The 13,199-nt window shown below is 31.8% G+C and overlaps 3 protein-coding genes across 3 annotated transcripts; 1 reads left to right on the top strand and 2 right to left on the bottom strand.

Moving 5' to 3' along the window:
* Positions 1-56: 56 nt before the first annotated feature.
* Positions 57-1,956, bottom strand: LOC122396194 (vacuolar protein sorting-associated protein 26C). The gene is made up of 6 exons (XM_043394376.1): positions 1,690-1,956; positions 1,480-1,623; positions 1,010-1,405; positions 431-527; positions 238-363; positions 57-139 (listed from the first exon to the last, which is right to left on the bottom strand). The coding sequence occupies exons 1-6, from the start codon at positions 1,744-1,746 to the stop codon at positions 57-59; spliced, it is 903 nt and encodes a 300-aa protein (XP_043250311.1). The 5' UTR covers positions 1,747-1,956.
* A 446-nt stretch (positions 1,957-2,402) lies between these two features.
* Positions 2,403-5,223, top strand: LOC122396192 (G2/mitotic-specific cyclin-B). Its single transcript, XM_043394373.1, has 6 exons — positions 2,403-2,584; positions 3,504-4,088; positions 4,235-4,474; positions 4,557-4,675; positions 4,792-5,041; positions 5,130-5,223. Exons 1-6 carry the CDS (start codon positions 2,555-2,557, stop codon positions 5,136-5,138), a joined length of 1,233 nt encoding a protein of 410 aa, XP_043250308.1. The 5' UTR covers positions 2,403-2,554; the 3' UTR covers positions 5,139-5,223.
* A 1,472-nt stretch (positions 5,224-6,695) lies between these two features.
* LOC122396191 (putative elongator complex protein 1) lies at positions 6,696-11,849 on the bottom strand. Its single transcript, XM_043394372.1, has 12 exons — positions 11,336-11,849; positions 10,798-11,226; positions 10,227-10,721; positions 9,791-10,005; positions 9,297-9,703; positions 8,130-9,207; positions 7,869-8,062; positions 7,486-7,750; positions 7,201-7,337; positions 6,965-7,119; positions 6,833-6,896; positions 6,696-6,775 (listed from the first exon to the last, which is right to left on the bottom strand). Exons 1-12 carry the CDS (start codon positions 11,762-11,764, stop codon positions 6,714-6,716), a joined length of 3,930 nt encoding a protein of 1,309 aa, XP_043250307.1. The 5' UTR covers positions 11,765-11,849; the 3' UTR covers positions 6,696-6,713.
* Between the last annotated feature and the right edge of the window lie 1,350 nt (positions 11,850-13,199).

The raw sequence follows: 13,199 nt of genomic DNA, 5'->3' as shown, positions 1-13,199 counted from the left end.
ACAATTTGTAAATAATATACATAATTTATATAAAAAACTGTACATTCATAGAAAATTTAATATCTTGACAGTATAATGGGAAAATTTTCTGTGACTAAGTAATCATCTTCAAAAACAACGATCAGATTTACCTCGAACTCTATAACGAAAATTAATAAAATATAATTCTTACGGAGAAATACAAAAAAACAAAATGGATTTAAGTTTCATAACCTAAATTTAAAACGATGATCTTACCAACTTTAAAATTACTTGTACTTAGCGTGGGACATGTGAATAACCTCGGGAATATCATATATATTGGTATAGGCAAATTTGTACAAGGATTTCCCTCTCCAATTTGTATATTTTGTATTTCTGTTGCTAAAATAAATACAGAACGATAAGACGACGAACAAAATATAGAAGCAAGATTTTGTTAGAATCTTACCATCTCTAGAATATCCCTCTGCACAACCACATGTCTCTACCCTTACCAATTGCAGTTCGATTGATTTTATCACAGCTTCGCAATGTTCAATTATCACCTTAGATTTAATATTATTAGTAAACATTTGCTAACAAAATGCTCGTATAAGTAACAGACTCATGTTTATAACCTTTTAACCTCAACTCAATTTCATAACCTTTTCAACCGCATTAAAAGCTTTTTACAACGAAACATTTCATTATTTAATAAAGATATATTTTCGAAGTAACAAGTAATCATGAGCGTAAATACTTCCAAATGAATTACTTGCCAATTTGGAAAGCATATAGTTAACCACAAATTGTGGAAAATATCTATGAAATTAACTTCACGCTCGTAAAATCAACAGCACTGCATTCTTATAGTTTGTTACCTTGGAAATGTATTTTTGTTAAATTATGAACTGTTTCGTTAAGAAAGATTTGCAACTAGGTCGAATAAGTGAAATTTAATATGTAACAAATTAAGTTTCACATTTGTACAGTTTGCTGATATGTTATGAAAGCAAAATTTTCAAAACGTATTTATTTATACATTTACCTCTCCTGTTAGGGGTTCCGATACTTTATAGTACAATGAATCTAATTTTCCTGAAATGCAAAATCTGGGTACATTAGTTCTGTCCCTTGCATTTTGTAAAGATTCTGGCATGATTTTAAAAGATAATGCTACTTTGCTGGGCTCTTTCTCTATTTTGGGAGGTGCTTTGTCTTCTACTATGAACTCAAGCGATTTGCTTACATCCTTTGCTAAGAAACTCCTTTTTATATCGCAACGAATTAAATATTGTATATTCACAAAAACCCCATGATAAGTTCCATACAAAGACTTAGTTCCTCTGGGCTTTAATGGTAATTCAAATGATATTTCTGTTCTGCCACTTGGTATTTTTCCATTTGGAGCAACTTCTAAAGTATATTGAACTAACTGTATTGGCTAAAAGTATGTTATGCTGTAATGTACAAGAAATTATGTGAGTTACCATGAAAATAACCAAAAATTAAACTAACCTTTACAGAATTATAAAAAGCTTCGAAAATGCCAAAATTTTTCGAACTAAGTTGTAAATTGACTGAACCTTCCATACTTAGGAATATTCCATCGTGCTTAACGTCCGAATTAGTTTGCAACAGTATAAAACCAGCAACTATCTCCTGAAACATAACCTCCGCATTTTCTGTTCCTTAATATAATTATCGTAAACTGTAAAAAAACCATACCCCTTCATGATATATTTTACTAGCTCGTTTTAGCTTAATATCAATATTTATTGACATTTTTTAAATTACTTGTTGTTTATCAATTAATAAATACGTGAACAATTTTTGACGTTTACCAACGATGACATTTGTCGGAGAAGTTTATTATCTACAGTGTACTTATTTAATTCGATAGATTTAATTATTATTATTTAAATAAACGTGAATATAAATTACGTACGTAAATCACGTAACATAATATAAAACCAATTGTAGAAGATCGTAAATAAGCACGTAGCTAAGTGTCATTAACAAAATATATCAATCAGAACAATCAGCTGATTTATCATGAAACAAGCATATTTAATGTTTTTACGTTATATTAGAAATATTATTTTATTTCTATTTATTTTAACGTCCGCTGTATAAATAGTATTTCAAATATTTTTATTTCAAACAATATTCGCGTATTTATTTTAAAGAAAATTAATGTACATAATATAATAGTTCTATTTTCGTTACAACGTATATACAAAGTAGTATCTACTTTCGAATATTATTTAAGAAATCTAATAATAAATACGGTTATACTTTACGTCGATTTAAATGGATTGAACATAAAAATAAAAAAATTGTGTTTATTATTTGAAAGGCAAATTTTGTGTAGTCTTACGTTTCACCGACCAATCAAACGTTTCGATTTTCGCGGTCTTTCTTCTCTGCGCTCACATCCGTCCAGGGTGAACTTCCGTTTAATCGGCTAAACAAATTCAAACCGACGAAGTCGTTACTACAAGGTGAACGTTGTTTGGCAAACCGTGAAAGCAGCTATTTTAGAAGACGAATTTTTGATTTTGCATGATATCCATTCTCAACTGGACTAATAATGGCACTAAGAAATCGGACAGCGGTTGCAGTAAGTCGAAAATTTTATGAAATAATCGTGCTTGATCATTAGTGTAGAACATGGTTGGGGGAGGTCAATAGAATAGGGTAACCGTCCGTTCCAGACATCTTTAAATGCCCTTTTCTCGTTTTAAAGCCTATTGAAACAACAACTATAACGGTTCATCCTCTTTTCTTCTGTGCATTTTAATCTGTTTTCTACAATTCTTGATCCTTCCCATTTATTAAGATTATTCAGGAAATCAGAATTTCTATTTTTCTAATTCATTTCTGTCGCTAACGTACTTTCGGTTTTGTAAAAGCGACATTTTATTTGGAATTTTTTTTTCGTAATACTTCATTGCCCTTTCTAATAACTTTGTCTACATCGGAAAAGTAATTATTCGTAAATTGTTCGAATCTAAAAGGGAATACATCGATAAACATTTTGGCGGTACTTGTGTACCTTTTTTAATATAACGTATTTCATTGCTCATACAATCACGTTTCTTGGGGAGTTATACTTTGAATCGTTTGTCTAATTCGAACGAATTAGTTGTTCACCGATTATTACGTAACTTAATAGTTAATATATTAAATTAATAAATAATATATAATAATTAAATAACTAAATATACATTTGCGTTTAATGCATGTATATGCATATGTATAAGTTACATGGAAATATTACTTTTCATAGTTAGCTAATACTTGAAAAGTAAAAATTATATATATATGTTGCATGTATGTATATGTACAGATATCTTCATATTATTACCTTTATTGTGTCCTCTTTATATTATATATAGTGTACAGCTTCAAAATGAAAAAATTTGAAAATTAGTATCGATCAATATGCTCTGATTTGTGAAAGAGAATTTTTATAGATTTTTATATTTATATAACAAAAAAACCATAGTATAATAAGTATTCTAAAAATAAATTTTCAGCACATTGTAAATCAGGAAAATGTCAAAAACACAAAGCCTTCGGTCACTGCATTACCAGGAAAAAATAGAAGGGCTGCTTTAGGCGAAATAGGTAACAAAGTGAATACAATACGGGGCATAGAAATCGTTGATAGGACAAGTTTGTTACAAAAAAATAAGAAAATGGTATTAGCGCCAACGAAACAAAATCTTAAGCCAGTGGAGAAAGTATCTGAGAAGACACCGGTACAGATAGTAAAACCTGTTCAAAAGACTGTAGTTTCTCCAGAACACAATCCCACTAAGCTGCTCCCTCAAAAAAAAGAGATAGAGTCTTTCTCCACGGATTTATTGGCATTTGAAGATATCGACGAAGACGATAAGGAAAATCCTAGTCTAGTTTCTATTTATAGCAATGACATATACGAATACTTAAGAAATTTAGAAAGTAAGTTCCCTATCACTAAAGGATACCTAGCGGGTCAAGAGGTCACATCGAAAATGAGAAGTGTACTTATAGACTGGCTGGTTGAAGTTCACCAACAATTTCATTTAATGCAAGAAACATTATATCTCACTGTTGCTATTATCGATCGATTTTTACAGGTTTGTCATTAAATATAATTCAGAGCATACACCAGCACAGCTATAGAACGGGCGAAATTTAACTTTTCAAATGAATGCATAAATGAAATTTCAATTTACATAATCGGTTGCTCTCCAAAAAAATAAGTTACAACTTTTGTTTATAGACTTTTCGTGCGATAGACAAAAAGAGGCTGCAATTAGTTGGGGTAACAGCTATGTTTATTGCTGGCAAATATGAAGAAATGTATTCCCCAGACATAAAAGACTATGTGTACATCACAGATAATGCATATTCAAAGGTAGAAATATTACAAATGGAAATGCTTATTGTAAAAACGCTAGATTATTCTTTCGGTCGGCCATTACCGTTGCATTTCCTCAGAAGGTATAGCAAAGCTGGGAAGGTAGGTATTACAAATTTTCATTGTCCAATAATTCACGAACACATAGCATCTTTCGTCTAATAAATTGCTTATTTATAATAAGGCACTCTCTGTACATCATACAACAGCTAAATGTTTCCTAGAGCACTGTTTGGTCCATTATGAAATGTGTCACTACCCACCAAGCTTGCTTGCAGCTGCAGCAATATATTTAGCATTTATGTAAGTTACCCAATCTTAAATGTATTATGTTTATACATAAACATTATCAGAAATTCCATTAATTATGAATACCACTAACTTGCCATTTTTTGCCATTTTGGCGTTTAATTACATAGAATTATTGGTAACGATGATGACAAGGAAAAAGTTGTCTGGACAAGTACATTGGCGCATTATAGTACCTATTCTAGGGACGATGTATTACCCGTAGTTCGGGAAATAGCACGTATTATAATTAACGTGGATGAGAGCAAATATCAAGCCGTAAGGAAGAAGTACGTTCAATCGAAATACATGAAAATTAGTACTCGTCCTGAATTTAGATCACCGATTCTGCTTTCCATAGCTACAACAAATAAGGAAGCGGTATAACATTTGTATTAAGTGGTAAATGTACAATAAGATGTTTATTTTGGATCAATATTATGTTGAAAAAAAAAAAAATAAATTTCAGCATAAATAGGGTAGGTGACCCATTTTCCAACGGAAAAACATACGAAATAAACAGCGGCGAAAAAAATGAGAGACACGAGACTATCTTCATTCATCCTTTACTTTATATAGCAATCGTATAAGAAGATATGCGATTGAAATTAACGAAAATTATTTTTGGTAACGAATTTTACTAAAAAATTTATTGGAGTAAATAATTTGTAAATAAAGGAACAATGTATCATCATCATGTGAAACGATTCACCATAAACAAAATTAACTGATTAATTTACCATTCTTCTTTATTTACGAGACATACATAAAATAAAATTATGTAATAAAGAAGAAAGGTTATCTCTCAGACTAAATTCAAAATTTGTGAACGATAGTCTCGTTTATGATCCTACGCGTTGATACGTTTGCCTTGAAAATATCGCTCCTATTAAAAATGGGATGATCATTTAGTTAATAATATGGGGTTGTACGAAGTTTGTAAAAGAGAAACACTTCAATAAGTAATTTCGTGTAATATAGCTTAATTCGAATATTCTTACACGTACTTGCGGAGTTTAGACTATTTGTATACAAAAGTTTTCTTGCATAGGAACGAAATAAGCATGAGAGTATAGTCAAATTGTACTGATGAATTTATTTTTTGGATTATTATAGTATAATTAACTAGCAACGTTTACCGATGAATCTCGGTTTAAATTTAGTCAAAGTTCGGCAAAATGATTAAAAATCTAAATATTAAAAAAACATAATTTAAAGATAAAATAACTAACAATATATATATTACCATGATCGTTAGGAGTTATGTTTTCCAGCATGACTATTAATTACAAAAAAATAGTAACATGATATTTTTATTATTTAACAAGTTAATATCTGTTTTGATTAGGTTTAAATCTGCCATCGCGAAATAAATTAAAAGTTCAACAATTTTTAAATATTCTTCGAGATATTTACTTAACATTTTGCCGAATTTTTATTTAATTTAAAATCGCCAATCATCTTTTGTATTAAAATATTATTCATAATTATAAATACATTTTTATTTTGATATTAGCTCTATAGATAGTTTTAATGTTAATATATGAAAATACGCGAGTATTCCAGCCGATATTAATTTATACTTTGATATCAATATTTTCACAAATACTATATAACAATGAACATACTATTCATTTCTGGTGTTTTACCAGTTGATCTGTACTCTTGGAACGTAAAAATTGTATAAAATTTATGTAAAAAAATTCTAGTGGAAAATAAACTGTAATAACGTTTCCGCGGTCAGATACATCATTTATACGAGTTAGAATATTATGCTATAATATTTTTACTCTTTGACTGTATATTGACGTACTTGTTGTTTTATAATGGAATCCTAGCATGTATTTGCAAACAGTCTCGCAAAAAAATTGTTACGAATCCTAATAATAGTTTCAATATATTTACCGATGTTGTAACTGTTAGTTGTGTAGAAGAGGTCTATATAAAAATGTCTACTAAATAAATATATAATGCAACTATATTTCTAAGAGGTAGAGAAATTACAAGATGATTCCAGAAATATATTTTACAAGGTATTCATTGTGTTTAAGTATTAAAATATATTCAGTTTCCTGGGCGAGGAAATAGCCGTCGGTGGACGCGTAACGTAAGGTTCTACAAAGTAATTGAATAAAGCAGAATTGTTATATTTTTAGTTTATCCTTAACTTACCGATTAATTTTTGAGTTGCAGACAATCCTGGAAATTCCGTCGACATTGTAAGTTCAGCATTCTCCTAGAATATAAATGCATAATATAGAATACCATCGATTAAATTAATAACGATCATTGTGTATTATGTACCATTTCATTTAAGCTCGAAGGCGCGGATTTATCCCAAATTTCAGATTTACTCTTTTGTATTAAAAGGAGAAACTGTTGCATAAAATTTTGCAATCTCTCTGCACAATCATCATCGTCAAAATATACAAGCATTTGTACACATGCGTGTAAATCGTCTTAAAATAGGAATTATCATTATTCGTTTTCTAACAATATTTAGCTTCTCCGTGTAACTAATCATAGATTAATATACAAACCCATTTCTTTATATGTGTTACTGATTACTTGATGTAAAGCTTGTATCAATGCTAAATCTTCGAATGCACTGCCTTCCTTTAAACTTAAAAGTTTCCTTTCGTGTTTTCTACGATTCTTGCCCGATCTGTAACTTTTTCTGAAAATAATTTTGTTCATATTCATATTAATACAAATAACGAGTAAAATAAAGGTAGATTTTAACACGTCACCGATATAACGTGTAATTGTTATATCGAACCGATTTTATCGATCTTCCAGCGTTCGTCAATCGATACTGTACTTACCCAGATATACTGGAAAATCTCGATTTTTGACTCACTGTTGAGTTAGTAACACTACTCGTATCGCTGAAAATGTCCGAAATACCTCTATCGTATATTGATTCGTTATCACAAAATACTCCATTAAACGACTTTGCATTTCTCTGCGAAATATGTGCTCTGACTGCGGCGAGACGCGATTTATATTGCTCAAAATCTTGCTTATTCTTTTGTATTTGAAACATTACGTGATCAGCGTATTCATACACGCTTAATTTTACGCGTGACTCTGAAACATAACGGTGTACTCATGCAACTGCCACTGTAGTTTTATTTCATTAACGAAGTCAATAATAACAGAATGTTGCGCGGATTGTCTAACTAACTGTTATAACGAAAAAATGTACCGATCAATTCTATACATCCTGTATCGTGTGCAATTCTTACAGCATCCTTCCATCGTTTTCCATTGCATAAAGAAACCAATGCTTCGTCCGTGTTTTGTAAGTAATTCGTTAAAATACACGCGGCTTCCTCGTATCGTTTATCGTTCTTTAATCGTTCTACAAGGTCCTTGTAAAGCGCATGCTTCTCCTCTACACTAAAACATTGTTTAATTCGTTTATAGTTATATTTACATAGATTACATTTTTATATTTTTTGCTAACCTTAATTTCATTTGAGTGGACAAGATGACAACTTCTTGCCAATTGCCAATTAATTTGTAAGCGTCCAAAGCATGTTTTAAATCGCCACTCCTGTGAAAGATAATTCCAGCTTCTTGATAATGCCTCTTTTTCATTAAGAACTCTCCGTAAATTCTTGTTACTTCTTTGTATTGTTCGCTATTCTTTTCAAATAATTTCATAGCTTTCACGTACAGATCGTGATCGCGTATCAGATTTATACATTCGTTGAATCTGTTCGCGTCCTTAGCTATATGCTCAAGCGCAGATTCGTAACGCTTCAAGTGCAAATCGATGGAATACTTCATATAATTTTCATCGAGTTTTATCAAATTATTTAGAAACGGAATGTATTCTTTAGGATCCTTCTGCGACTTGGATGCGATAAACATCGTCAAATCGAAATCGTACATTCCTAACGCTGTATCGAACAACACATTTATATCCACTATGTACAATAAATATTTTAACGCTTCGTCCGACGTTATGCAGTCTACGTTTCCTTTAGAGTCCTCGAGTTTTCGGATTTCTTTTAATTTAGTTAGCGCTCCCTCTAGGCCTTGCGTTCTTTTATCTTTAACTAGGCTGATTAATATTGGTTGGATCAAATGATCAGCATTGTTGCTTTTCTCCATAATATTTCGCAATAAATTGCAAACTAATTCTACTTTATTCATCGCGACGGTATCTGATTTTTTGTTATCCCTTCGATAATAATTCGCATATATTGTTGCAGTAACGTCTTCGTCCGATAACTCGGACAATAATAAACTTAACCAGCTCGGTTTTGAAACTTGTTCGATGAATTTAACAGCGTTTTCGACAAATTTCTTTGGATCGTAATCGTAAATCAAATTCAAGTTTATTCGTTGTCTGCGCATTAAATCGAAAGCAAGAAGATAATTGCAGTTATCTAAATAAAAGCCAATAATGTACAAGGATAGAGCTCTCGGTTGTATGCATTCCAAGTTTCCGCGAGGCATTTGTAGAATAGTTTTTGAATCCTTCGGGATCGCTGCGATCAATTGAGATCCTCTTTCTATTCGTCTCACATTTAGATCTGAAAATATCAATTGAAATTCTGAATGATTGTTCCCCATAATTATTTTCAATTTCTGTTATAAACTTTAAACTGTAAATGGACCTAACCCGTGAACGATTTTTCATGGGGAGAATTTTCCCATGGCTTGACAGTTAAGTCTTGCTTGCCTAATTCCTCGAAGCGTTCCTCATTTACGTGGACACATATTAACGTATGTTGTAAAGTTGTAAGAAGCAAAAATTCTGAATGAACAAAAAAGCTTGTAACATTATTAGCGATCTGTTTCCCGTTTATTGAAAAGGAATATCTGTAAGATAGTGATAGTATAACATGTTTCGTAGCTATCTTCACAATTTCCACTTTGTAAGTGTATTCTGGTAATTGTATATTAATTGGAATTAATTCTCCCTCCCTTGTATATTTAACCACGGAGTTTTCTACTACCAGATAAGCTTCTTTTGCGTCCGGAGAAGGAACAATGTGTTGAATTAAACCATCCGTAATGTGCATTTGTCTATAAATAAAATATAAGAATATCTGTAACCATCCTATGAACGTTACGTTTTTCTCAAGCTTAATATTATTGTGAACATTGACTCACTCTACTGTTACTTGACCTTGAGTTTCGTCATTTATCGCATCTAAAGTCAAGACGCAAAGGAAACTATGGTTGGTCGTTGATAATGAACACAAAACATTATTATCATTAAGCCAAAGGAAATGGTGCATGTTATGTACAGAATCTTCAAATTCTATTGGAACAGTCCATTTAATATCGTATGATCCAACGTATTTGTACTCCAGCATAAACGAATCCTAATTGTTTAAATGTATTATTAAGTTTTCTTGTGTGCTTGCAAAAGTTCAAATATCAATTTTCTCATATATTATTGCTTTCGCAAATATCCCCTGAACATTAGGATTATAGAACAATGGTTTTCAATATTTTTTGAAGAACGCAATGGAATTCGGATCGTCGAAATTTTCGAATCTCAAATATTTTCGCCCCTAGTGAATATTAATTAACTTATACTTACAAGTGCATGTTTATAGAATATTAATTTGTTGGTGTCGGAAACACAAAATAATGCGTTACTGTCTATCCACGAATCTTCGCTTGTTATATCTGGTGCAAAGACAATAGCATTTATACATTCAGAAGTTTTTAAAGTTTGATGCGCCATCGGCGGTGGTACAATTCCTATTCTAAGACCAGTCATTAACAAATGATTTCCATCGATTATTCCAATGACAGATTTATCGCGTTCACTTTTGCCTCTGCTATGATCAACGCGCCAATTATAATTGCAAGTGATAAATTCTTTGCGCGTTAAAAGAATTAATTTATTACAAAAGAACGTTGTGCTCCATGTTGCGCACATCAATGAATTATCCGTAGTGAATTTGATCGTTTGTTTTAAGTACCAGTGATAATTATTTTCTGTCCATAGTTGCAAAATCGAAGAATCATCTTGCGCTTGACACCAAACGGATAAAACTTCTGAATCTAGCGACCAAAATAAATTCTTCACCTGTAACGCAAGTTTCCAAATAATAAGAGCTTTGCACAAATTGAATATAGTAATTAAAAAAAATATTTATGCATACCCTAATTTCTCCCTGTTTAAAAGGAAGTGCAAATTCTCTGTGCTTTAAGCCATTCTTCTCAAAAAGTGCAACAACATGCTTGTTAAGCGATTGTTGCGTTGTTGCAATTAAACTTCCAGATGGTTTCCATGATAGTGATTCTTGTAAACCATTAGCAAGCTCGCTTGTGTATTGCAAAACACCTTCTCTATTAAATACTTTAAACTGCCGTATTCCATTTCTTTGGTTCAAGAAACCAACAGCGAATAACGAACCATCTTCGCGCCAAGTTACTCTATATAACCCATCATCCGATTCATTTTTACTGATTTCTGTTGGTTTTGTTACTGCTGCTTTCTTTCCTTCCGATCCATGAAACTGAGTTTCCTTTTTACCCCATCCAACAGTTTCAAATTGTTTTTGACCAAAATCTAAAGCATGCAGATCTACCTAAAATATTTATTCATTTTGATTTAACTTTACAAACATCGAGTAATCATAAACTCTTGTGTATTGTTAGATACCATACATTTGATAAGGCAATCGAATGCATTATTACCTCCGATATTATTTGAAAAGTAGATACCATCGTAATTACAATACCATCAGCTGTAATTACTATTATTATTTCATGGTCTGGGCTTAGCTTCATACATTGCAAATTTACATTCAGTCGACTTATTATTTCGCACTCTAATTCAGATCCTACATTAATTCTCACAATATCACCAGATTTACAAGCACCGTATAATTCTTGCAATATGCTACAATATTCTAAACTAATAAACTCTAACTCTAATTCTATATCGAACGAAATTATATCTTTCTCATAGTCGGACGGCAGTTTGTATATTTTATTTTTTAATAAGAAGTAAAAATCATCATTAGTTGTATCGACAGTGTACAATATTGTTGAATCATTTAAAATTTTATTCTCTAAAAATTTTAAGGATCTACTGCTACGTCGAGTGATCGTCAAATTTTTCATTGTTCGATGATAGTTTAATATTTACGTTATCTTTACTATTTGTTGCAAGCAATTGTAGGTACACACGAAAGCGTGTTTGTCAAACATTAACCTCTACGTGTTTACAAAATAATATGAGGTTATGTTCGATGAACACACCACATGTAAACAGAGAGATTCACGTGCCAGAAACCCGCCAATCCACCGACAGGGAAGACGTTTCACGCAATTATTTTACCCGAACAATAATTGTACTCTGACACGTTGAAGTTGTTTCATCCTCGATCATTTCGCGTTTTGTTATTCTTTAAATATTAAACTGTCTCATTGAAACTTATTGCCAAAGAGTAGTATATGCAGTGTTCGTTCTTTTGTGAAGTCTACGTCGCACGTGGTACGCGTATTCACGTGTAAAAGATACAGAAAGTTTGGAACGAAATAATTAAGATCCGATCGAAGGATTCGAAAATTACGGACAAATAAATTCCAGTAAGTAGATTGTCGTCGATGTATTTCGATGTCAAATTAATTTTCTATTATGCGGCTCGTGTTGCCCCTTTCCGTAAACAAAAGACGAATGTGTTTCGCAACAAAATCGTGTTGTAGAAGCGTAAGTGTAGATCCCTACGCAACCATTATGAATAAGTCAAACAGAACAAACGTGTTCTGCGTGCTGCCAACGTATGTCCTTTTATCGAAACGATACGAATTTCGCGTTAATTATCAATCGTAAAAAAGCTAGCATTGTTCGCGAACACCGGAAATTGAACGTTGCTCGAGTGTACCAAAACGGTTGCTAATATCAACAGAGTGAATCACGTTCGCGCGTAGGAATTTGCGCCATGAATTTACAATTCGAAATGCGTATAGTTCGTTAACGGATACGTATACGAACTGGTGTATGTATGCTAGAAAGTGTCTGGCAAATTGAAATAAATTTTTATATGCTCTGATTGCCAGTGCCTCAAACAGAATTTCTCAACAGACACAAAAGTAATTGAAATTTAATGTTTCGCGAATAATCGTTTTCTATAATTTGTACATCGTTCGCTAAGTAATGGGTTCGGAGCAAGTATCAAATAATAGATATCGAATTTGATTAGGAGCACATAGTGAAAAATGTATCTCAATGCTATATGTGGAAAGACGGAGTCAGTGAGATCAGCTAGAGGAAGGGGAATAGCTATGAGTAATTTAACCCCTAATAAATGTCTATGTAATAGACCTCATTGTTATGTGCTATGCAATGTTTGTGGTTATTGGACAAAGGGTAGAGTACGTTATTTCTGCCCCATTCATCCACAGGTTTGTTTCAACGATCGATCTTAAATAAACCAAAAATTGGGATAAAGTATTTACTTTCTCTTTAATTAAATCTCGATCTTTTATTTTATTTCTGTTCAGTCTTAGCAATTTGTTTTTTTCCTTGTTTCAGACGATCTTTTTGTTTGACATA

This window comes from Colletes gigas, unplaced genomic scaffold, assembly GCF_013123115.1.
Source record: "Colletes gigas isolate AHSC1104 unplaced genomic scaffold, ASM1312311v1 Colletes_gigas_Sc00007, whole genome shotgun sequence".
In the NCBI taxonomy this organism is placed as follows: domain Eukaryota; kingdom Metazoa; phylum Arthropoda; class Insecta; order Hymenoptera; family Colletidae; genus Colletes; species Colletes gigas.
Note: the sequence above shows the minus strand (reverse complement) of the source record. Positions and strands in the feature narration are given on the sequence as shown.